The 25,294-nt window shown below is 50.4% G+C and overlaps 1 protein-coding gene across 6 annotated transcripts in view; it reads right to left on the reverse strand.

Annotated features, from left to right (window-relative positions):
• KIAA1671 (KIAA1671 ortholog) overlaps nucleotides 1-25,294 on the reverse strand; it is a 201,878-nt gene that overhangs the window by 45,809 nt on the left and 130,775 nt on the right. The window contains exon 1 of one of the 6 annotated variants that reach the window (XM_055322902.1): nucleotides 22,872-24,344. The exons of the other annotated variants lie outside the window; for them this stretch is intronic. Coding sequence (XP_055178877.1) covers nucleotides 22,872-23,156 — 285 coding nt within the window. The 5' untranslated portion in view covers nucleotides 23,157-24,344. Of the gene's footprint in view, nucleotides 1-22,871; nucleotides 24,345-25,294 lie in introns of those variants that run through there. 6 annotated transcript variants of the gene reach the window in all.

Below are 25,294 nucleotides of genomic sequence, written 5' to 3' on the forward strand. Positions count from 1 at the left end.
TTCAAGTCTCTGGATGTCCCCTCCTGGAAGAGGGTTTCCCTGACCATCTGTGTGAAGTACACATGCCCCCTATGCCTCTCCATCCCTCGACTCTGCTTTATTTGTCTTTGCAGCGCTTACAACCACTTGATAAATATCTTTTATTTTTTTATCACGTCCCTTCTCCAACCCAGCAAGAAAGTAGGGCACATGAGGGCAGGCATCGTGTCTGTCTTGTCCTCTGACAGAGTGCCAGCACACAGTGGTTCCACGAGACTTGGTTCCACGAGAAGCATTAGCTGAAGACATGAATGGTCTCATTAAAGCCTTTGGCAACTGAACAAGTGATACGTTATTTTTCAAAGAGGAGACTAAGGCTCAGAGAGGCAAAGTGACTTACTCAAGGTCACACAGCAAGTAGGTAGCAGCCTCAGGATCTAAGCCCAAGTCTGCTGAGTCCCCACCTACATGTCACACCTCCTCCTCTCCCACCTCCTAGGAGGCCCCAGCCTCCACCTCATAACCAGGGAGGCCTGTTTCTGATCAGGCTCCTCCTCTTGGGAGCAAGGCTGGAGGCTACAGCCTGCCAAGCTTCCATCTTCCTATGGTCCTCCCAAGTGAGCCACATCAAGGGGGCCTAGTCTCCCCCTCCTTATGATGTAATTGTCTCTCTGAGTACTCAAGGAAATGAGCATTCCTTTTATAAATATCTTCTGAGCAGCATCCCCTGCATCTCCAGCTGAGAAGAAATGAGCACAAATGCTCAGGAGGCCCCTTTAAGCCTATGCCTAGACTCCATATTAATTGTTTCTCCCCTGCTTCTCAGTTGGGGCCTGGGAGTTGGAAGGTACTGCTGGCTGGAGCTTCTCGTGCTTAAGCACTGAAGCTGGCATTCTTTTTCCCTCAAAGGGAAGAACGGGGCATGGAATTCCCAAGCCCCCAAAGACAGAACATTTCCCTGAGCAATCTAGCACCCTCCTGAGGCAGCCCCATAACTACAGACTGGTCTGATCCTGGCATGGGAGCGTCTGGTACACGGCCTGTCTGGGGTAAAGCAGGACCCAAGGGTGAAGTCAGCAACACTTCAGTGACTTTGAGAAACACAGGCCTGGATTTCTTTATAGAACTCTGGTATGTGAAAGTCTTTTTCTGCTACAGGGATGACCGACAGATGAATAAGTGAATGGAAATATCAGAATTAGAAATTGTGCCATGCTCGAGAATGGGTATACAGTTGACTCAGGGCTCCTTGACAAATCCAAGAAACAAGAACAGAGTTAATCCAGAAGGATGGCTCCTACTATCTAGAAGGGAACAAAATGTGCCCGTGCCAAATTAGTTCTACAAATGAATCCATAAAGATGACACGGAGACAGCGGCAGGCAGGCTGTACTAGAAGGCATACTGATTCACTGCCTCTCCCTGCAGAAAGTATGGTCGTGTGACTTGCCCTAGCCAATGAGATGTGAGCTAGAGGTGACATCACTTATTTCCAGGCAGAAACTTTAAGAAGCTGTGTATGGCTGGCCATGCTCTCTTTCCCTCTGCCACATGGAGGGCCTTGTCCTAGGCAAGCTGCTCCTTCAACCTGGGCCCTGCAGTGGCAATAACATGAAACACAGACAAAGCCAATGTCAGTGGACGTGCAGAGCACTCAAGAAAGAAACCTAGTTTTCTGCTTTAAACCCCTAGAGTTGGGATCCCTGGGTGGCGCAGTGGTTTAGCGCCTGCCTTTGGCCCAGGGCGCGATCCTGGAGACCCGGGATCGAATCCCACGTCGGGCTCCCGGTGTATGGAGCCTGCTTCTCCCTCTGCCTATGTCTCTGCCTCTCTCTCTCTCACTGTGTGCCTATCATAAATAAATAAAACAAAAAAATAAATAAATAAAAAAATAAACCCCTAGAGTTTTGGGGGCTGTCCATTACAGCAGCATAACCCAGCTCATCCTGACATACAGAGGCAAACCATTTCTTTAAAATTAATTAATTAATTAATTTTTAAAAAAGATTTTATTTATTTATTCATGAGAGACACACTGAATGAGAGAGAGAGAGAGAGCGAGAGAGAGAGGCAGAGACACAGGCAGAGGGAGAAGCAGGCTCCATGCAGGGAGCCTGACGTGGGACTTGATCCCAGGTCTCCAGGATCATGCCCCAGGCCAAAGGCAGGCACTACACCACTGAGCCACCCAGGCTGCCCTATTTATTTATTTTTTATTGGAGTTCAATTTGAGGCAAACCATTTTTGAGACAAAGATGAGAAAAAGGAGCCATCGTGTATTGGACACCTGTTGTGGTGCGGCCATTCATGTGACATATTTAAGAGCAGGGACTTTTGAGGTAGACAGGCTCAGCTCTGCTGCTTTTAAGCTGAGACACTTAGGCACCAGTGGCTTAACCTCTCTGGGTCTCAGTCTTCCCTACTGGCAATCGTCTACCTGCTGGGAACTTCCCCAGCTATCCACAGGCCTTGGCAAGAGGACAAACTCTCCCAAGAAGGGTTCTGCAACTTTTACTTTGCTTTGAAAGGAAATCACTTGATGAGGGAATGACCACTAATAACAGTAATTAAGCAGGAGGAGGAAAAGAGACTTATAGAAGCTGGTAAATTAGGCCTATCTTGATTCCCCAACACATGGGCAATGTACCTATCCGTGGGTGATAGATAGGCTTGGAAAAAAGCAGGCAGTCAGTGGTGTCCCTGCAAGACACAGAGGAGGTGAACCTCACATGACCTTGTTTGTACCTGCTTCTGTTAAGTTTAATCACTGGCTACTGCCCACTTTGCCAACCGAGGAAAACCAAGGTGAGTTATGACAATTCCCTGGTTCCCTGACACTTTCCTAAAGCCTCTGACCCTCTGCTCCCCAGAGAGACCCTACGGGCTCAGTAGAGTAGTAGGACGGAGAATTCTGGGTACAGGAATCTATGGGCTGTTGCTGCTATGGCTGCTGACATCCATGCCCTCCTGTCCCTGAATTTTAAAATACATAGTAACAATCTCATGTTAGAATCACAAACTGTCACTCTTTAGAAAAACAGCAAAGATGAAGGTAGAAAGTGGTAACACTGCCTTGCTCGCCCATGGCAGACCTCAATAATCAATTACAGAGCTGAGCCCCACAAGCCCTGAGAATCCACAACCCGGGCAGCCCCAGCCAGTATAGAGTTAGCAGGTGGGCAGGAGCCTCTTTGGTTCCCTGCTATAGGCTCCCCAGCAGGTTATCCTTTATCAGAATCATGAGATTACAGAGCTGAGAGGTATTTAAGAGGCCATTCTGCCTTGCGTCTAGAGTACCCAGCCTCTGCTTGCTTTCCTCCAGAGACAGGAGACTCACCATTCCACATTCCCTAATGTCTGCAGTTGTTCGTATGAACTTGAATGTCTACAGCCTCAAGATTGTACCCCAGTGATGGGAGCTGTCTATTCTTCTGCCAGGGAAGAGTTTCTTGTTTGTTAAGTAAGAATCCCATTATTTGTCTAAGTTCTGCCTTGGAAGACACACCAAACAGAGGTGCTTCATTCCCCTACTGCAGGGACAGTGTCTCAGAGAGGTCTGCAGGTCAGCCCGGAGCCTCATCTTCTCCAGGATAAACACTGAGGCATGTGATGCTCTAATCAGAATACACATGAAATGCTGGCACACAAGAGAAGCTCAGAAACCAGAGAGACTAACCCTTTGTGGTACAAATAGGGCAATGAGGCAAAAGCAGGGGCAGGATTTTCTCTGGCCCCACACCAGGGTCCTGTCAGAGTCAGACTAAGTTCCAGGCTTCCTGACTCCTGGTCTAAGGCTGTTTCCATGATGCTAGGCTCTGGATTCACATTATCCCTTCTCCTCTGTGGGGACAGGATCAGAAATGCCACAATCCGGCTCAGTGTGGGGGAAAAAGCATGGGCTCTGAATCACCAGATCTGTGTTCAAACTGGTGATTACAGGCTGTGCAATTGGGGTAAGCTCCTTATGTCTCTGAGCCTTGATTTCTTTATCCAAAAAGAGAGGCATGCCCAAGAGAAAGAGTGAAAGGAGACAGAGGGAGGGAGGGAGAAAGGAGTATATAAAAAAAAGAATGAAATGGTAGATATATGTAATGGGCTCATACCATCTGGCACATAAATCCCAGAGTAGCAACATAAGAATATCGGCTCCTTCCCCTCTTCCTCTTCTAAATAGGGTCAGGGCAGTATCCAACTCAGAGCTCAAGTTAGCTGCAGAGTTTATAGCTCTGCGAAAGCACCATGGTCATGCTCATGGGCTTGAGTGCGAAGCCCTGGGTCAAATGCCGAGTCTGTGGCCTCCCGGCTGTGTGACCTTGAGTCGGTCATTTACCTGCCTGAGCCTCAGTCCCCACCCCTGTGAAGTGGGATAATAATACCTATGTCACAGGATGCCTGTAAGGATTAGAAGCATCCAAGCACCGTGACGAACCCAGAACAGCGCCTGGACAGAGCCAGCACTCAATCAATGTCATTTGCCAATAGCATTGTTATGACTGTGGTCCAGCTCTGCCCAGGGAACCGGAAGGTGCAGGACCCAAGAGGACAGATCAGAGGGGAAGCTCATATGGTCCGTTTTCGGAGCTGATCCCCACCAGACAGCCACGTGAGGGGCAGAGTCACCTTCTTTTGGTGGCTGCCATTTTAATGACATCTAAAAGGTCACCTTTCCCCCACTTAAGAGGCGTTAATTAGTCACACGTCTGGCTTTGATTCTTTAGACTTCAAGAGTGGGAAGGAAATTTCAAAAGTGTGAAAGCAGAGGGAAAAACAAGCAGCTAGCACTACAAGAGGAAACACACAAAATCCATGCAATAAAGGACATTCCAACAAACAGCCCAAAGTGCCCAGGATCCCTCAAATCTTTGGGTATAAAGTATAAAGAAAATGGCAGAGGCTGGGGGCGAGGGGGGGGTAGGGTGTCACAAATGTCTAACCATCATGTTACGTTAACCCTTTGGCAAGTCAGTGAATTTCTCCAATACTCACCTGTCATCCCTATAAAATTGGAATGTATATATGATAATTATGATAACCACCAATGTTTCCAGAGTGTTTGCTGTGAGACAGTCTTCTAAGTGCCCTCTGTGGTGTGTGTGTGTGTGTGTGTGTATATATATAAAGTATATATATATATAGTGTATCCCCATCTTCCCTGAGAAGAAATTGCAACCTGGAGATGTTAAGGAAAGTGCCTGCCCCAGGACACAGAGCAAACAAGTGGAGGATCTGGGATTCAAACTCGGGTCTGCCCAACTCCGAGCCCTGCGGCCATTCTGAGGTCGGGCCTTGCAGAACTGCCAAGTACTCGGTGTGGCTCAGCTGCCTGTCCTTCATCCTAATTCAGCACAAGGACATTACTGAGCTTTACTGCTCACCAACCTGGCTTAATGTGCTGGACAACAATAGAACTAACCAAACTCCCGCTAGGTCTGCTGACGTGAGAGCCACTTCTATTTCTGGGGTCTCTGAGGGACAATTTCGTTTCAACAAATTGATAAAGAATGTGATGCTAAAAACAAAATGCCAGCGCTTTTAAAAGCATAAAGAAAATCTTATGCAGTCTCACAGGATGCTAGAGGGGGTGGGGGAGGCAGATTTCAGGTCCCCCCCCTTCCTCTCTCTCTCACACACACACACCACCACCACCACCACCACCACCACCTCCATCACCAGGAGGGTGGGGGCTGGTGCAGAGATGGACCCCACCCTCCTCCAGTTCCTGAACTGCACGCCAGCCAAGCCTGTGGTAAACACAGGAATCCAGCTGCCAAGCCCTCTAGCACATTCATTAATTAAACTCTATGGATTCACTCTGTTCCCGGAAACCTCCACTCATTTCAGTAATGATCGAAGGCCAACCAGGCTCGGGCTGTAAACACAGCATGCAAGGTACTCGGCCAGGTGGAGGATAGCAAAATAAATAAGTAAGTAAGTAAGTAAATGAATAAATAAAACCCAAGTCCAGCGGTGAGGGTTTCTAGATTCCAGACATGCCCTAAAGGGGCTGCAGAACCTTAGCCAAGTCATTTCTAACTGGGTTCAGCTTCTTCTCAAACAAAGAGGGGAGGGCTAGGCCAGGTGAAGTGTTCCTCTTCTGGAATTTTGAGGCCCTCTGGGGCCTGTCCCATCAATGCCTGGATGGGAGTGATTCACGGATCTATACATGTACCTTCCTCTCCATCCAAGAAAAATAGAGGAAGGAATGTACCATTGTTGCCTTCATAAAGGCAGTCTGGAAAATGACTAGTCCCTTAATGGCAACCAATGCATATAATTCTAGATGAGGACACAGAAACGAGTCGGTGCATTTTCCAAAGTGTGTTAATGCAATAAATCAATCTGGGCTGAGCATGTTTGAACTCCTCAATCAATGCATACTACTGAATTCCTCCATTTGGAGGCACATTCCCTGCCCCACCCCAAGATTTAGCATTTCTGAAAGTGGAGGTCTTTTTTTTTTTTTATTTAAAGATTTTATTTATTTATTCATGAGAGACACACAGAGAGGGGCAGAGAGATAGGCAGAGAGACAGGCAGAGGGAGAAGCAGGCTCCCTGGGGGGAGCCCGATATGGTACTCGATCCCGGGACCCCAGTATCAGGACCTGAGCTAAAGGCAGATGATTGACCACTGAGTCACCCAGGCGTCCCTCCGAAAGCGGATGTCTTAAAACTGGTGTGTCTATTCACCACCACGAGACTTCCCCATTCAGGTCAGTGAGCCAAAACTATAGCATTTCTCTCGACTGAGATCCCAGACGTACAGGATGCCGATGATAGTCTCTGGGGGAAACTAATGTATATTTGCATAAATACAAGGCTCAGAAAAGTCCTGCCTTAAAAACATTGTTTAACCACGTGGCTCTTACATGTACTGTCACTGGTATTCCTTATGCACAGAATGCTTATCGTGTTAAGTGTAGCAAAAAGGAATTCTGGGAACCTCTCAGGCCAGAAAAGTGAGAGGAGAAACAGTAACAGAAATCCTCTGTGGGGGCAAGCTGGGAATGGCTGGTTGGACAGGTATCTTCTCCACCCCGCCCTGACATCTATGGAACACATCCGTGAATGTCCACTCTGACTCATGACCTCAGAAGAGATACTTTTCAAGTTGGTCTTGTGGCCCTCCCAGCAGTTTCTTGAAACATCTTATAGGTAGGAAAACCGAGGCTCCGAGAGGCATAGGAACTTGCCCCTGGTTGCCCAGGGGCCAAGTGGCAGACCTGAGATTTGATTCTGGGCCTGTCTTACCCTGAAGCCTGGATTCTTTAGGTTATGTTGCCTGACCCAGGAGTTCTCAGGCCCAGCAGCATCACCTGGGGAGGTCTGAGGACTCCACCTGCCAGGACAGCATCCCAGACCAATTACGTCAGACTTGTCCAGAGGTGGGGCCCAGGCACCTGCACTTTCTGAGAACCTTAGTTCTCTAAAGTGTTTTGCAAATCGGGATGCTGAGAGTCTTACCAGATTGAAGGTTTGGGAAGCCACCTACATCCTGCTTACCAATTATGTGTCTTTGTTAAATTGCATTGATTTAAAACAAATGGGAACCCAAGAGGGAGCAAGTGTATCTGGTTTGTTTTTGTGTTTTTTGAAAAGCTTGACTTAAATCAATTCTGGGAATAATGCGAACGTCATTCATCACCATCTCCTCCGCAACAGAAAGGACAGCCGCTGCCGCCATCATAATGGCTAACAGGTGTTCCTGAGAACCCAGGCACTGCACTAAAGCAGCTTTCTACACATCACCTGGGACTTACCATAGAGCAACCCTATGAGGTGATGCCCCCGTCACCCCCTTTCAGAGAAGAAGAATCTGAGGAACTGAGGAGCAAGGTAACCTGCCCATAGCCATCCCACTGGGAGGTGGCATACTTAGGATTTGAACCTGGACCCAGTCTGCCTCACAACCCCAGGTGTGTCTGTGAGAGAAGGGATGGTGTCACCATGTTCTCAGAGAGCAGAGAGAAGACCGTGTCTCCACCAACCACAGGGCACTCCCTGAACCCGCCCCACATAACAAACAAAACAGGACACAGGCGACAGGCGGGCAGGCAGCCAGGGCCGAAGGTGGCCCCCAGAGCTGAATGGTTTCCTGGGATGACATCAGCCTGAGCGGGTACAAATGGCCCCTTCACCTGACCAGTCACACAGCCCGGGGGCGTGGAGGGTGACTTCATCACCACCTCTCCAGAGGGAATGAACAGCGCTGTGCTGCCTGCCAGGCCCCCAAGGGAGAGAAAAACAATCCAAGCCCCCCCCCCACTCTTTTCCAGAAGCAAAGCTGCAGGAACCTGCTCGGCTGGGGGATCGGGCACTATCTGTGGGCTAACCTGTGTACCCTGGTTCCCTACGTGAGCATCACAGGGGCTGGGCTGCAGGCAGGCCCCCTAGACAGCTCTCCAGAGTGGGACCAGGGGGGAAGACTCAGCACTTGGAGTTAGCAGCCCAGGCTCAAAACCGCAACCCGCCACTTTTGCTCATCTCCTCATCTCTGATGGAGGGCAATGGATGGTACCACAGTGCCTGTCTCCTGCTTTCCTTTGCCTTGCTTAGCTTTACAAAAATCTCTTAAAGCACAATCACATTAGTCCAGTATATTACAAAGAAGCAATGAGGATTTGGGGTGTGATGAGGAAGGTGTGGGGACTAGAGCCCTGCAACCAGCCCTCTCGTTCTGGTCCCCTAACCTCGTGAAAACCACTAGGAGAACGTGCTGAGGAAGCTTCTCCACCTCCCATATTCCACAGGTCTGGGACAATAGGTTCTGCTTCCCCAGGACAGGATAGGTTTGGAGGGCAGTGGGGGAAGGGCTCTCAATCCAGAGGCTGGGTGCCCTGTGCAGGTGCCAGGGAGGGCATCAGCTGTGTCTGAGCTCTCGGGGAAGGCCCAGACACACAGGGAATCTTGTAGGCCACAACCCACCCAGACGTTTGCGACTCCTCTATCCCAATATGACAAGAAATGATTTTTTACCAATTTGCCTTTATGGGATCTTTTCAGCAAGCTGAACTTTTCCTAGTATGACAACTTTCTGCACTCCTCTTTCATACATTCACAGGAGAGCCAATCAAGTTAAGTATGATCATAAGCACAACAGGCATGAAGAGGTTTGGGATCAAACAAAATGGATTTCATCATCCACCTATTTATTCATTCATTCATCCATCCATCCATGCATCCATTCATTAAGTATTTGTTAAGTGCCAGGAAAGGCAGACTGATGAGAAGGGGCATGAAATAATTTTTGGGGGAGAAGAAGGTGAGAATGTTCTAGATCTTGATAGAGGTATGGGTTACATGGGTACCTGCACCTGTCAAAACTCATCAAGCTGGACACCTGAGATACATGCACTTTGCTGTATGTAAATCACACCTCCAAAATATTTACTTAAAATATTTTATGTATTTATTGATAATATTCTTATAACAATGAATATAATACTCATATCAATTCAAAGCACATTTATTAAGATTTTACTTATATATTTGAGAGAGAGAGAGCACACAAGGAGGGGGCAGAGGGGTAGAGAGAGAAAGGGAGAGAATCCTAAGAGAATCCTACAACCCTAAGATCATGACCCGAAACCAAGAGTCCAATGTTTAACTGACTGAGCCACCCAGGCACCCCAATACTAAGCACATTCAGAGTCAGCTATGCTCTGGGCAGGGTCCTCGGCACTTGATGCACCCTTCATGACAACCCTATGAAGTACTAATATGATCCCCCCCTAAAGATTACAACACAAGGCACAGAGTCATGGAGGAGGTTGCCTCTGTCACACAACTAGTAGGTTGCAAAGCTGGAATTTGAACAAGCTCCCGAGTCTGTGCTTTATCTAACTAGCTGTGTCTGACTCTCAGCAAAACAGAGAGGGGCCGCTGTCCCCACTGCACTTACGCTCTTGGTGAAGAGACATAACAACACACCTCAGCACCTCGGCTCACAGGAGCAGAGTGCACAGAAGTAGACAGGAGAAGCCCCAGCCTCGGCATGCAAGGGTGCCACCACCAAGCATGTGCCTCCCTTCTACTCGACTCTTCCAGGTGATCGTGGGGGTACAGTAACGCCAGGCACGTGGATGCACCCAGAACCGTGCCTGGTGCACAGCAGGTCCTTAACACAGGCTGGCTGAATAAATGAGCAGGGGGCAGAATCGAGATCAGCTAGGAAGAAACCTTTCTCTGGCAACACCTCCTATAGGTTCAGAAAGGATTCCGGATTAGCTCCAGGGAAGGCTGGATGACTTTGACCCCATGCAGGTGCCCAGAGTAACTGTGAGAATCCTGGGGTCTAGAGAGATGGCTTATGGGGGACAGAACACAGAGATGGGGCAGGGGCACCCACAGAAAACCCAAGTGGCCCAGCATGTATTTATTAGGGGAGGAGAGAACAAAGATGGAATTTCCCTAGCTGGTCAGGATGAGGTCTGACCCTCAGGTCCCTGAGACCTGACCACTACAGCCCCAGTGACCCTGTGAGGAGGACACTTTGCTGTGGCACCGAGAACTCTGATTTACAGTCTAGAGCCTCTCTGCACCATGTTCCTAGCAAGAAAGCCCAGCTCCACAGAGCCCTGTAGGTTATCCACCCAGTGAATTCGGCTGGTGGCCACCCAGGAGTGTAGGGTCCGTTCCTGTGTCTCTCCCTGTGCTCACTCATTCATCTGTCCATCTGCTATGTTCTGAGTAGCACTAATGCGCTAGGTGAGCGTCGGGCTTGGAGGACCAGAAAGGACAAACACTTCTCAGCACTGCCTTGTGGTCCAGCAAGAATTACTAGGAAAAATTTGGAAGAATTTGGCAGAGACACCTCTAGGATCAGAACGGGGGTGCTAATAATCCAGGCAGCCATGCATTTGTTCATTCATTCATTCAAGTACGAGATGTCTGTTCAAGCGATTCCGCAGCATGACCTCCTATAATGGCATATGGTCCTTGAGGGCGGTGACCATCCCTGTCTCATTCCCTGCTGGATCTCTGGGCCTCCACGAGTGCCTGGCATACAGCGGGTGCTCAATAATTTGCTGCCTGAGTGAACTGCTTGAAGGAACTGTTTGTCAAAAGGTGGCACCCACACAACTGTCCCCACCTGGGGCTCTTGCTACACAAGCAGATTCTGGGGCCTGCCTCAGACCCGTACGAGCCCCACCTGAGACTCTTCTCAGTGACCCAGCACCCAAGGCACCCACCAACATCTGACTTTACTCCTCCCAGTGTTAGCCCCTTTCGGCACCGGAGGATAGACAACACTGCTCGAGGAAGACAAGGTCCTTGGCCAAAGCCCAAAACACCGGGAGTAGCAGCGGCAAGATTCGAACACAGGCCTCCCATCTGTACCACCCCTACATTTCCTCCATCCCCCCTTGCCCCCACCTTGGCCATCAGATCCGCCCAGGCAGCACAGATTCTTCCCCACAATTCAGCTCAGAGGAGGGATTACATTTTCCCACCGATGGCACAGAGTTGTTGAAAATCCACAGGGCTCCGCATTATATGAAAGGCTTAGGGAACTCATGAAGCAGAGCTCTGACAGCCGGTTCCTTTTTCCAGCCCTCCCCCAAAAGGCCTCGTATTTATGCATGAGGAGAGGAAAAAAAATCTCCAGCGTAGGATATGAAAAACCTCCAACTGTTCCCCCACTTATAGAGCAGAACGCCTCTGATTAACCCTTTGTAGCCACTTCCTTCCTAATTAGTGGTGGCTGTTAATGACCTCTCCCCTCAACCAATTCACCAAATATGCTTCCCTCATCAAGTAGCAACACAGGGGTGGGAGGGAGGGCTCAGAGTGGCGTGTCCTGCGAGGTGGGTGGGGATGCCAAGTGGAAGCAAAGGAGTCTGGGGGAGTGGGGCAGGGAGCCCCTGGCTCCATCTCTGTATGACAGGCCCACCTGCTGTTCTCCTTAAAATTCCACCAAAGCCTGTGCCACTGTCTTGTCATTCCAGGCAGAGGAACGGCTTGTGAAAAGGCCGGGAGGAGGTGACTGGAAAGGGAGACCGGGTACAGGGAAGCACAAGTGACCGCTGACTATTACTGACAGGGCGCTCACTGCGTGCCAGGTGCTCTGCTAGGCGTTTTACACCTGTTACGAAGGAATTCTCGCTCTTGTAAGTAGGATGATTCCCTTTTTACAGACAGGGAAACTGAGGCTTAGGCAAAGTCACACAGCTAGCAGATGGAGAAGCAGGGATTTGAATCCAGGTTGATTCCACTAGGACGGCCTTAAAAGGCCACACAAAAACCTCCATCCACAGATAGGGAAACTGAGGCCCGCAGTGGATGCTATGAAGAGGTTGGCTCAAGGCTGCACAGTTTGGATATGTACTTTAATCTACTTTCTGAAAACTTCCCTAAGGTGGGAACTGTCTCTTGATCTTTAATGCCTCACACAGAGTTGTGCAAATAGCAGGAGCTTAGTAAATGTTTGTCCCTCAGCTCTGATGGATATCAAGGTTGAGAACCACATGGCACTTAAATACCCCAACTTTGAATTCAGAAACCCAAGTTCCAAGTCTGGATCTGTCACTGACTTGCTATGTGACTTTCTGTAGGTCTCTTTCCTTCTCTGTACCATGGTTTCCCTAACATGAAAAGTGTGGGATGGAATGATCTAGATGTTCTGACAATCAAAGTTCAGGAGCAGCTCTCAGAACAGGTACTTTATGCCAAAGTCCTGTCCCTTGGTGATCTGTTTACACTGCTTCCAGGGCTCATATAAAAACCTTTATGGACAATGAAACTCTGTTTTCCCATCATCCACCACAGCAGCTACCTTGGTACACTCTTAAAACTTAGCACCAGAGGTTCTAGAAACTTCTGGGTACTGCTTGCCAAGATGTCTGCAGAGGGTGGGGGAGGCAGGCAACTGCCTCAACACAGCCCTACATCTATCCATCCCCTTCCCTAGAGCAGAAGACAATTACCAAGAAGAAAGAACAGACTTCCAGCCTCTAACTGAGGAATTATAGATGTTAAATTATAGGTGTGCCTAGGGAGGGGCCATTTCTAGAAATCAGGTTGCTGAGTGACAGGAATGTGGGCTGCCGGATAATTTCTGGCTTTGGCAGAAAGCAAATATTTGATGCAGAGCCTGACAACACAGGACTGGGAATTCAAGAGACTATGAAAAGTATCTTCAAATGCTGGGGGATATGCCCCAGCACACCCCAATTCCCATGACAGGTCACAGCTAGCACGACAATAAAGCACTGACTGTGTGCGGAGTACTATGCAGGGGACCCAACAAGCACGTCCTGTCATCCTCATAACACCTTTGCCAATAAACATGACTTGCTCCATTTTGTAGCCAAAGGAAAAAATGCCTTATCAGAGATGAAAGACTTGCCCAAAATTACATCGGGAGTCAAAGGTTATTTTACCTAAAAGTTAGGCAATACCAAAGTCCTACCAATGTCTTGACTTCACTCACAGTCTGTTGGCTAAGGCCACCTGGTTATTTAGGCCTCGCAGAGACTTCAAGTCACATCTCTTGGTTCCCATGTTGGACTCTCACTATTCATACATCAGTGGTTTGCAACTGTGGGCAAATTTGCTCCCAACGGACATTTGGTAAAGTCTGGAGCACTGGTCAGAGGCGGAGGATGCTGCGCAACGTCCCACAATTCACAGGACAGCTCCCATCACAAGGAATGAGCCAGCCCCAAGGATCAATGTGGTCATGATGTGAAACCCTGGTTTACATCATGCTGTCTCAGGAAAGGCACACCAGGTCCCTCTATCCATTGTCTTGATTGGGAGGGACAAGAAATGAGGCATCAGCAGACCTGGGCTGGAGTCCAGGTTGTAAACTGGGTGACTTTGGGCAAGTCTCATCCTCTCCCTGAGCCTCAGTTTTATCATCTGTAAAACAGGGCTGACAAAGATAACACCTGCTACATGGGGGTGCCATGGGGGTGTGATAAGACAGTGGCTTTGTTCAGTGGCTGGCACGTAGGAAGTGCTCAAGATGTTACTCTGTAAGCCTTAATTTCCCCACCTGTGAAATGGGACAATAGTCTCTACCTTGGAGTGATGCTCGAGCTTTTTTCCTCCAATGCTATTACACGGACGTCACATTTTCCCAGATGGCTTTGCTACAAGACCCTACCAGCCTGGAGAGGTGGCAGCTGTACAGAGCTGCTAGACCAGCAGTGAACTTGGGTGCATAAGAAATAAACATTTTGCGTTGCACCACTGAGAGTTGGCTGTTCGTTACCGCAGCATAACATGCCCTAACCTGACTAATATATCAAGATTATATGGAGTATAACGAGAGCTAATATTTATCACACACTTTCTAGGTAATGGGCGCTGTGCTATGTGCTTCGCAAGGAAACAGAGGCTCACAGAAGTAAAATCACCTGTCTGAGGTCCCATAGCTAGTTAGTGGCAAAGCTGGGATTCAAACTCAAGCTCAGATCTGCCTGAAGGGAGAGCAAAGCTCTTAACTGGATTGACCTAATTCTACCTGCACCTTTTTTTTTTTCCCTCAATCAGGAAAAAGCAGCCAAAGACAGCAAATCTATGTTTAAAAGCCAGAAGTAAAAATTGTTCACAAACGTTGCAATGTTTAACTCCTGGCAGTAACTTATGTTTTAGGATCCTCCTTTCTATGGAGTGGGGTGATCTGAAGTACTCCCCTGGCCTAGAAACTGATGCTGGAGAGAAGCCACTCTTGCATACCATGCTCCCAAATCGGTGTAGAGTTCACTGCTGGGTATGGCTCAGACTTTATGATGAATGTTTGATGAGTTAAATGTGGGTGACGAGCACTTAGGATCCAAGAAATGGATTCCATCCCATGCCAGGAGATTTACGCCAACTCCTAAAAGGGTGCATTGCTCAAAAAGCCTCTGGGACCCTAAATCCAGGCTGGCTGAGCAGCCTGTATTACGAGCAAGAACCACAGACGCAAGAAAAGCCTCCAGAGGGAACCCAAAAGCTTTCCTATTACAGACCTTAGACAGGTCACTTGAGTTCTTCCTACTTCGATTTACTCATCTGTAAGAAGAAGGAGTAAGTAATACTCCCTAGCCACTCTCAGACTGTTGCTTGTGGTAGGTATAAAAGAGAAAAAACTGGTATTCATTATCTATCACTGCGTAACAAATAGCCCCAAAATGTAGTGGCCTGAAATGATGACCATTTGCTATCTCTCGGTATAAAAGAGAAGAAACTGGTATTCATTATCTATCACTGCATAACAAATAGCCCCAAAATATAGTGGTCTGAAATGACAACCATTTCCTATCTCTTGGTATCTAGAAGTCAGGGATCTAAGAGGGGCTGAGCTGAGTGGTCCTGTCTCATGGTGTCTCATGAGATTGGATTTGAGCTGTTGGCTAGAGATGCAGCCTCAATCTGCAAGCTAAAGGATCCACTTCCAAGCTCACAGACATGGTTGATGGAACCTCCTTGCCACATGGGCCTCACTACAGGGCTGCCCAAGCGTCCTCAAGGCATGGCAGCTGGCTTGTCTCGGAGCGCATGCTCCAGGAAAGGGAAAGATTACACAAGGTGGCAGCTGCAGGGTCTTTGCAACTTGACCTTAGAAGTGACGCTGTGACTTTGGCTGGATTGTATCAGTCATGAAAGCCCAGCCAGTCTGGCGGGCGAGGCAACTTCACCATGGTCATCACCATCAGGAGGCAACAATCCATGGGGGCCACTCTAAGGCTACCTCTGTGTGTTTGAATGTGTCTTGCCAACTATTAAGCACTAATCAAATAACAATGATGATGATGACGATCTCATCTACTGAGATCCTCCTAAGCGCCAAGCACCGAGCTGTATCCCATGTGGCATCACCTCAGTATAACCTCCACCATGGCCATGGAGTGAAGCAATATCATTGTCCCCATCAGACAGAAGGCAAGGCATAGAAAGTCTCTTAGCAACTGAGAGGCAAAGCCAGGATTCAAACCAACAGCTGTGTGCTGGAGCTAGCCTGCCCTGGCTGCCCAGAGACAACCACGAAATGTTCAGGAGTCAGTTGTGAGCCGGCTGGTTAACAGAGCCATTAAATTAAATAAACGCACAATTAGGGGGCCCTGGGTCACTCAGGTGGTGAAGCATCTCCCTTCAGCTCAGGTTGTGATCCCAAGGTCTCAGGATCGAGTCCCACATCAGACTCCCGGCTCAGCAGGAGGCCTGCTTCTCCCTTTCCCTCTGCCCCTCTTTCATTCTGGCTCTTTCTCAAGTAAATAAAATTTTTTTAAAATTTAATTAAATGAACACACAATGGAACAAATCCCATCAAAAGCAAGAGTAACAGATGTTAAAATCTTATCATTCCCTAATTACCACCTTTTACTATCACCTATGGCCTGGAGGTCACTGATGTATATATGGAGTCTATATAGTGCAAGCCTGGCATGGTGCATTGAACATCCTTTCCCAGCTCTGTGTGTGCTGACGGCTAGTCGGTAGCTTGCAACTGGCCGTGGTAGGAGTATTTACACCATGGGGATAGGCAGATGCTCCAAATCAGGGCTTTCCCCAAGACAAAGACTCAGGTGTAAAGCATCTACCAGCCAACCACTATAACTAACTCCAGATGTCACTTCCTCTCCTAAGAAATTATCTTTTTTCAAAAGGATTTTATTTATTTATTTGACAGAGAATGAGATTGAGAGAGCACAAGCAGGCAGAGTGGCAGGCAGAGGGAGAGGGAGAAGCAGGCTCCCCAATGAGGAGGGAGCCTGATGTGGGGCTTGATCCCAGGACCTCAGGATCATGATCTGAGCTGAAGGCAGATACTTAACCAACTGAGCCACCCAGGCGCCCTCCTGAGGACTTATCTTTTTGACTCCTTGCTAAAGTCACCATTCTTCATGAAACCCCAAAATGTAACATTCCCTGTGATACGTATCAATCCAGATTTCCTTCCTGAAATGTTTGACTTCCTGATGAGGAAGTGAGGGGTATTTGTCTGAACAAAACATCTGATATTTGAAAATGCTTAAAGAGAAAGAAAGGGAGAGTCACAGAGGGGCCCCCCGGGGCACAGAGACAGAAAGGGGAGTGTTTCAACCTCAGGGATGGCTCAGAAATCTGGACAACTGAGTGCAAAACAGACCCACCTCTGCAGTCACTCCTGATAGCCAAAAATGGGAAACGACCCACGAGTCCAACCAGAGGGGTTAATAAATCAGCATGCTGCATGGCCATGACAACGTTTTCTTTTTGTTTTTTTCCTAAAGATAAATAAAACTGCTACATTTTTGAAAGGTCAGAAAGACAAGGAAGGTTGGCAATTTGGTTTGAGGGAGAGAAGAAAAAAGACAGGAAGGAAATGCATTTGAATGCCAAGAGTGGTTCTCACTGATGTTAGAATAATGGGTGGATTTTGTTTTCACTCAGTTTTTCTGTACTTTCCAAATAGGAGATAAGCACACCCCACTTTCTTAGTTGGGGGGAGGGTAGCGGAGATCAACATGACTTCACACAGGCAGAGCCTCGTGGAGCAGCCAAGCCCTTTGTCCTGTCCTGCGTATCTCTCCAGGTCTCTCCCAGAGGCCCCAGGTCTGGGCCCAGCCTTTGGACCCAGATGGATCCATGAAGGGGCCATTGTTCTCAGGGTGACATCATTCTATTGCCTGGAGGGTGAAAAGGAGCCCTGAGACTGGGTGCGGCCAGCCCAAGAGAAAGCGGCCAGGCCACTTCGCGCTGGCCTCTGGGGCTGCAGTGAGGTCTAACCCACCAGCTGCATGCCCTAAGGGGAAGCCTGAGAGCAGGGCACCTGACAGGGTTCTTGACATGCCCTGGCAGGCAGCACTTGGCATTGGCATTGGCAGTGGGAGATGGAGGAAGGGGTCATGGCAACTGGACCCTACTTCCCTAAAGGCCAGTCTAATAACCTGTATCTGGCGCACAGTAGGTGCTCAGTAAGTGGTAGCTGCAGAGGTGAAGAAAGCCAGAGGAGTGCTCCAGGCAGAGGGCACCAGGAGGGCAAAGGCCCTGGGGTCCTGGAAAGAACCCCAGACCTCCCTGGGCAGGACTCCTGGTGTCTACTCCCAGAGGTGTGTAGCCAGCCTCAGTTTACCTATTTCCATTATGGCGATGGTGCTGCAAGGTGAACACAAAAATAAAGGAGAGGATTTCAGGAAAGCAGACACAACATCAGCTCCTATACCAAGGTGAACCAGGCCAGCTCAAGACCCCAGCCCCTCACAGGCCTTGCCTTCTAGTGGAGCACACAGAACAGAATGTGACTTTGCTTGGAAAAAAAGATCTTTCCAGATGTAATTAAGTTAAAGATCTCAAGATGAGCCCCTGGATTATCTGGGGGACCCTAAAGCCAATGACGAGTGTCCTTATAATAGAGGACAAGGTCACGTGAAGACAGAGGCAGGGATTGGGGTGACACAGCCACAGGCCGAGGAATGCTTGGAGCCCCGAGAAGCTGTGAGAGACAGGAGGGGTCCTCCCACCGAGCCTAGGCAGGAGGTGTGGCTTGATTACACCTGGACTGGGGGCTTCTGGCCTCCAGGACTTTGCGAGAGGATTCCCACTGTTTTCAGCCACAGAGGTTTGTGGTCACTTATTTCAACAGCCTGAAGACACTAATACAAAGGAAACACTGATGAAATTGGAGCTTCTGAAGAGCCACGAACATCCCTTTCCTTTCAAAATCTCTGCCACTTGCTAAAAAAGGGTGTGCGTCTGTGTGTGTGTGTGTGTGTGTGTGTGTGTGTGTGTGTGTGTGTAGAGTGGGGAGATGCAGGGCCCTGTTGAATATTTTAAGCATCCACTTCACTCCATAATTGACACAGAACCAAATACTCCCACTCAGCCTCTGGCTGGAGGACTGAACATGCAGCCAGACACCAGTGCTCACACCATGGATCCCCAGGGCAGGGCGCAGCTGAGGGCCCCTCAAGGCAGACCCACGTTGCAGCACTGGAGTCCCAGCCTCACCCACCTACTCCAGCTGTGTGACCCCAGGCCAGTGACTTGACCTCTCTGTGCTTCAGATTTCTCATCCATGAAATATGGGGCTATCCCACCATTTCCCTCAGGGACATGAGTTTCTGGCAAGTAGCAGGTGCATGATGGATGTCAGATCCTTGCCCTTCTCCCCCTGCCTCTGGTGATGGGGGACATACTCCAGGGACGGTGACAGTCCTACCCAAACCAAATTATATACTGACCAGTTCTCAACTGGGGAAGGGGGGCAGTTTTGCCCACAGGGGACACTGGGCAGTGTCTGCTGGGTTGTCCTGACTGGGAGAGTGCTGCTGGCACCTCCTGGGGTCAGGCCAGGGAGGATCCTACAATACATGGGACACCAGCATCGTGCCCGCCAAAGAATGATCTGGCCCAAGACACCCGTGGTGGCGAGATTGAGAAACTCCGATAAATGGCAGTAGTTTGATGTTACAGACAGGTCTCTGTTATCTCAAGATCGTTTCCTCGCTTCCAGCACATGGATTATGTAGTCATGTGCTGACATGTTTTACTTTCTGCCCCCTGGAAAGTACCTTTAAGGAGGCAGGAGTTGTGCCTGCCTGTTCACAGCCACCTCCCCAGCGCCAGCACCCTGGGACACGCTCGATCAATGCACATGGACTGAAACACAAGTAATAACACACCTCGCGTTTAGTGCAGCACCTGGCACATGGGAAATGCTCACGGAAGGCCGGGCAGACTCTTATTCTCTTTCCTAAGGCGGCCACTCTGACCGGCTGGGCAGGTGGAACTTAGATCCCCAGAGTGTGTCCCACCCCAGCGCCCAGAGTGACCTGAGATGCACGCCCATCTGCCGGGTGCTTAAGAGGTGCCAGGGTTCACCAGACACATTCCAGGTGAAAGCCCATTTTACAGATGAGGACGCGGAAGCTAAAAGAGCTGATTTAACGTGCCCAGGTCACTTGGCTACCACATGGAGGACCTGAGACCTGATCTCAAGCCTGTCCCATTCCTGGGCCCTCTGGGTAGCAGTCCATGACCCTGGACACCCACCACTTCCCGCTTTTATTCCAGCCTCCGTCTCTGCGGCACTGCCATTGTTCCTGGGTTCTGGAATTTTCTGCCTGGACTCTACTTGGAGTCCATCTAGTCTGCTGGGCTTCGTTCTCAGGCTCACTGGGCTGCAGCACAAACGTGCCTCTTCCTGCCTTTGTCACTCAGAGACAATGCATTTGTTTTTCCCTCTTTCCCCCTTTTATTCCTTGGACGGAGAGGCAAGCCATTAGCAAATTATTTCGTGGTTGGCTTTAGAAAACATTTCAGGGCACGCCTTTGAGGGTTACTTTATGCCTCTGGTAGATTCTTCTTTAGTGCTCTGAGTAAATACGAGCCTGAGGCAGGACTTGGAACAGAACGGACTTTTTTAGATAAATCACGTACAAATTCAAGTTATAAAGACCAAATCCCGCCCCCCTCCCCACCCCCGTAACGGATGCGCCCCTGGTCCCCAAACTCTTAAGTAACTGTGGCTTTACACAGTTTCCTCCTATAAAACAAATATTTAAGCGAGGCCCCCAAGTAAAAAGGGCGTGTGCAGATTTTCCAGTTCACTGGGGATCTCTGAAGAAACGGCTCAGAGAGAAAAGGTCTGGTTGTTGCAACGGTAGACTTTGAAGGCACACGTACCACACGCTAGGCACGGCTGCACGTGTCCCACATTTCCAGGCATGTCTGTGCCCGTATACAAGGAATAATGGGGAAATGGAAACGTGCAGTGACCATAATCCCCATTCTGCAGATGAGGAAGCTGAGACTTCCTTTATCCCGCCGAGTCAGAACATCATGATATCCAACAGGGAGAAGGCATTTTTGTTTAATATTTTGTTTATTTATTCATGAGAGACACACAGAGAGGCAGGGACACAGGCAGAGGGAGAAGCTCCAATCGAGCCTGATGCGGGACTCGATCCCAGGACCCGGGATCATAACCCGAGCCAAAGGCAGATGCTCAACCCCTGAGCCACCCAGGAGTCCCAGGGAGAAGGCATTTGTACAAGTGCACACATACTCTGTAGCCAGCACTGCTCCTGGCGCCTGTTTCAACCTCCACACGATGCCTTGGCTCACCCCATTTCACAGAAGAGGCAACTGAGGCCTCATCATGGGTCAAAAATCCCTCAAGCAGGACATAGCAGAGTCTGATTCAAGCCCTCAACCCTGATTGATGCCAGCTGGTGCTCACTGCTCAGTAGATGCCAAATGCTAAGTGGGCAGGAACCTGAAGCCCAGAGTTATTCAGCACACACTTATGCTGCTACAGGCGCTGTGACGCGATAGTAAGCAGAGGAGGCAAGGCCCCTGCACAGTCTAACGTCATTCATTCCTTCACCACGCTGGGGAGGCAGGCCACACGGCGGCTGACACATTACACAGGGCGACAAGGCCTGGGGGATGGGAGCCAGTGCCCAGGGCCAGCTGAGGGCCAGAGAGCTGAACATTACCAAACCCCATGCCCTTAACTGCACTGCCAGAGGGGACAAGAGAGAGATGCTCATAGAGACAGAGATAAAGAGGCAAGAGACATGCACATAGAGACAGAGACAGATATAGAGACAGAGACAGAAAGAATGAATCAGAAGCTTTCTCTCCCTGGCCCAAGAAACCCCTTCCGGAGGTTGGGTTGGAGGAACTGTCTTATAAATTCAGGCCCCACTGATTTTTCCAGGCTATAAAGCAGCACAGACCCACCAGAGAACATGTCACATTACTGAGACCCTGTGTGTTTGCATCTGACTGGTCTGCTTGCTGTGTGACCCTGGGAGAGTCACACACCGCTCCGGGGATGCTGAGGCCCTGCACCTGTCAGGGCAGCTGTGAGCTTCCAGTGACTGCAAGAATGCAGAGGGCCGGCTCGAGCCTGGTGTACCCCATGGCTCTGTCCCTCAATGCTGCGTCCCACAATGACTATCAGTGTGTACCACCATCCTGGACCCAGAGAAGGAGCTGGCCTGACACTGTCAGGGGGAGGAGGCTCCTATGTGAAAGCACCAAGCCCTCTCTTTGAGTTCAATCCTGGTCAGTGAGGTGGGCTTCCCTGAAGTTATCGGGGAGGCCTGGAGACAGAAAAGGAGGAGCTTAGCTGGAAAGAGCCTGGAGGAAGGGGTGGCTCAAAGCCTGGGATCCTGGCCCTGGTTTTGCCATTCACTCACTGTGCTTCCCCAGGAAGGTGTCTTTCCCTCTCTGGGCCCAGTCCCACCTCTCTAAATCATCAGTGAGTTCCTTGAGATGGATTCAATACCATCCCCTAGCAGGATGCAAGCTGAATTTTTAATTATTAGACTAAATATTAATTCCACCCCGGTCTCCTAAATCTCATCGAGCTTGCCCAAGTGAGAGACAACAGAGCCCCAGGACCCACACCAAGCTCCAGGTTCACAGGCCAGCAGGCGAACTCACCCACCACCTCGGGTCTCCTTGGATAATCAGAGACAACTTTGCAATTTTGCTTGACTGACAAGATAACAAAAGCCACAACTCAACGTGCAGATGACATGGACACTTGGCCATCCTGGGAGGGTCCGAGGAGATGAAGCAGGTGCCAACTAATCCTCTCTAAAAATAGGGAAGCACAAGCATTTGTGTCTGGGGCCAGAGTGTCGGCATTTCCAGATAAATCAACTGGCCTGGCAAGCCGGGCTTACGTGCCGGCCCCATCCTCACAGACGTGGAATATACTTCCTGACCGCTTTGGGAGATACAGTAACTCCACCATCAGGGGAATCACCACCACCGATGCCTCTTTCCCAGGCACAGGGATCAGGAAACAGCCAGCTTGATTGACAATGATTCTGGAAGAGGCAACTTCCCTGGTTGGATCTATGGGGGAGCCCCCCCCCCGCCCCTGCTACGGGGCAGCATTAAAGGGGAGGAGTTTTTACTGTTGCTTTTAATAGTTAAAAAAAAAAAACGCAATAAGCTTACAAGGTCTGGTGGCTCCGAGTCCGTCTGCCTTTTCCTTAGGGAAGAAAATCTCTGTTGGCTGCGGGCAGAGAAGCGGCGGAAAGATTCCCGACTCCGGGAGGCGAGGTGTCGGAAGGAGGAGGTGCGCTTGAAGGGGGTCCGGCTGGCGGGCTCCCCACTTGTCCGCTCGTGGCCCACTGTGGTGGTCACTAAGTTGAGGGCCTCCTGGAAGGATCTCCTCACAGTGCCCATCCACTGGGTCATGTGGGTTTGGGCCACTGTGAGTTTGTCTCCCAGGTAATCCATGGGGCCGGAGGAGGGGAGGAAGGACGTGAGCGAGGGACAAAGCAATTACAGTGCCAGGGTCTTCTCTCTCTTTCTACTTTCTGCTTCTGCAAGTTCTGGGCTTGCTTGGAGAGAAAACCCGGCAGCGCTCTTCAGCCAAAGCAGGAGTAAAGAACCATCGCGGAGCTGGCGGCCGGCCGCACCTGCGGGTCTCGCTGAGGATCCAGAGGCAGGTCAGGGTCGGGCTGGAAGTCCACCCACCCGAGTTGTAAAGTCAACACGCTGGGCGGTCCCAGCTCCAGCCCTGGCGGCGCTCGCAGGCTGCATCGGCTGTGACCGGGAGCTTGGGGAAATCTAGCAGCACTCACTCCAGGGTGTGACAGTTCCAGCGAGGTGGGGGAGGAAGAGGCGGTGGCCCTGGGCACCCCGGTGCTCACCGTCCCTCAGGTAGGCGGCCCCGCCCGGGCGCACACGGGAAGGACCCGGAGGGCAGGCTGCTACCTGCCACTGCCCCCAGCCGGACCCGGCTCACCTGACCCATGCCATGCAGGGTTTCCCTCCTGGGGACAGAGACTCTAAACCTGTCGGCCGGCAGGCAGCTAGCTCACTTCCGGAGGCAGCCACCAGGGCCCCCGGGTCCCCTGGCTCGGCAGCCCAGGATGACATCAGTCCCCGTCTTAGCGAGGGGCTTTGCTGCCCAGGAATGCAGGAGGGGCCTCGGAGAGGCGGCCGCCCAGGGAGCTGACGTCCGCCCCCATTTTTTTCTCCCCCAAGTCCCAACTCGCTCACCGGTCCCTCGGGGCTGACGGCGACTTCACGTGCCAACAGCCTACCCGCCCGGTGCCCTCACCGCGGGCTGCACGTGCGTGCGCGCCTGTCGGGGATCTGGGAGCCCTGGGAAGGTTGGGACAGTTGGGAAACTGCCTCTAGGGTGACAAGCAGCATCTCGGGACCTCCTCGGCATCTCGGCTGTCAGTCTGTCTCCCTCTGGTGGCCTGTTTCTCCATCAGGTTTTCGGTTCCCTCCCCATGTCTCAATTACCACTTGTTTGTCTCTCAGCTTGTCTGTCTGTCTGTCTCTTTCTCTCTCTCTCTCCCTCCCTCCCTGGAAAGCAACACCCAGCCAGGTGAACAGCCCCGAGGTCCCCCAAGGAAGGAACAGGCTGGGCCGTACTTGAGTGCGGGCGGGGTTGCCATGGCAACCCCGGGGCACAGCATCTGCCCCATCCTGGGCGGGGGGCTGGGCACAGGGAGCAATGGGAATGATTCATGGTTTATGCTGGGTCACATGAGCTCCTGGGTTTTAACCCTTGTGGAGCTAGACTATTCGGCACAGGGCGGGGGTTGGGGGGCAGGCGAGACAGCAGCCTCTGAGACAGGATGGGGTACTTGTCGGGCAGGGTCAGCAGCAGCTGGGCAGCAGAGGGGAGGCACACTTGTTGAAGGGGCCTTCTCCCACCAGCAGGGATCCACGCCCCTGTTCTACCACTGAGGAAATGCAGCTTCAGAGATCTAGATTCACTTGCCTCGGGCCACACAGCAAAGATACCACCCGGGCATGGATGGAGGCCGTTTTCTGGGTCTGACAGGGCACCTGGCCCAGAGCTGGAGTTCAGTAAATATTTATTGTTCAAAGGCTGAGTCCAAGACTGAAACCGTGATAGGCCTGACTGCATCCCAAATGCCTTCCCTCACCCACGTTACCTCAGTTTTGAACAAATATTTGCTCCCTAGTTGCTGATCAAAAGGCCTTGCTTGAGAAGGTTTTCCAGGAAGGCATTTCTGACAATGCGGCTGACCCAGATCTCCTTCTACTCTAGATTTCCAGTCCTTGTGGCTGTTCATTCATTCGTTCACTCATTCACTCATTCACTTCAACATTCAGAGAGTGCCTACTATGGGCCAGGCATCGGGTACAGAGACTAAGAATGGGGCCCTGCCACTGAGGGCTCACAGTCCGGCAGGCAGCTATGACGGTGGCTAATATTCACTGAGAGCAAAGCTGAGTCCCCAACACCATTATAAGTGTTCATGGGAATCAACTCATGAATATTCGTGTAAACCCATTTGACGGAGGAGGAAGCTGAGGCTCAGAAAGGTAAAATCACCTGCCAAGGTCATTCAGTGTGGTAGGAGCACCAAGATGGCCCCAATCCTCCT

This window comes from Nyctereutes procyonoides, unplaced genomic scaffold (assembly GCF_905146905.1).
Source record: "Nyctereutes procyonoides isolate TBG_1078 unplaced genomic scaffold, NYPRO_anot_genome, whole genome shotgun sequence".
NCBI lineage: Eukaryota > Metazoa > Chordata > Mammalia > Carnivora > Canidae > Nyctereutes > Nyctereutes procyonoides.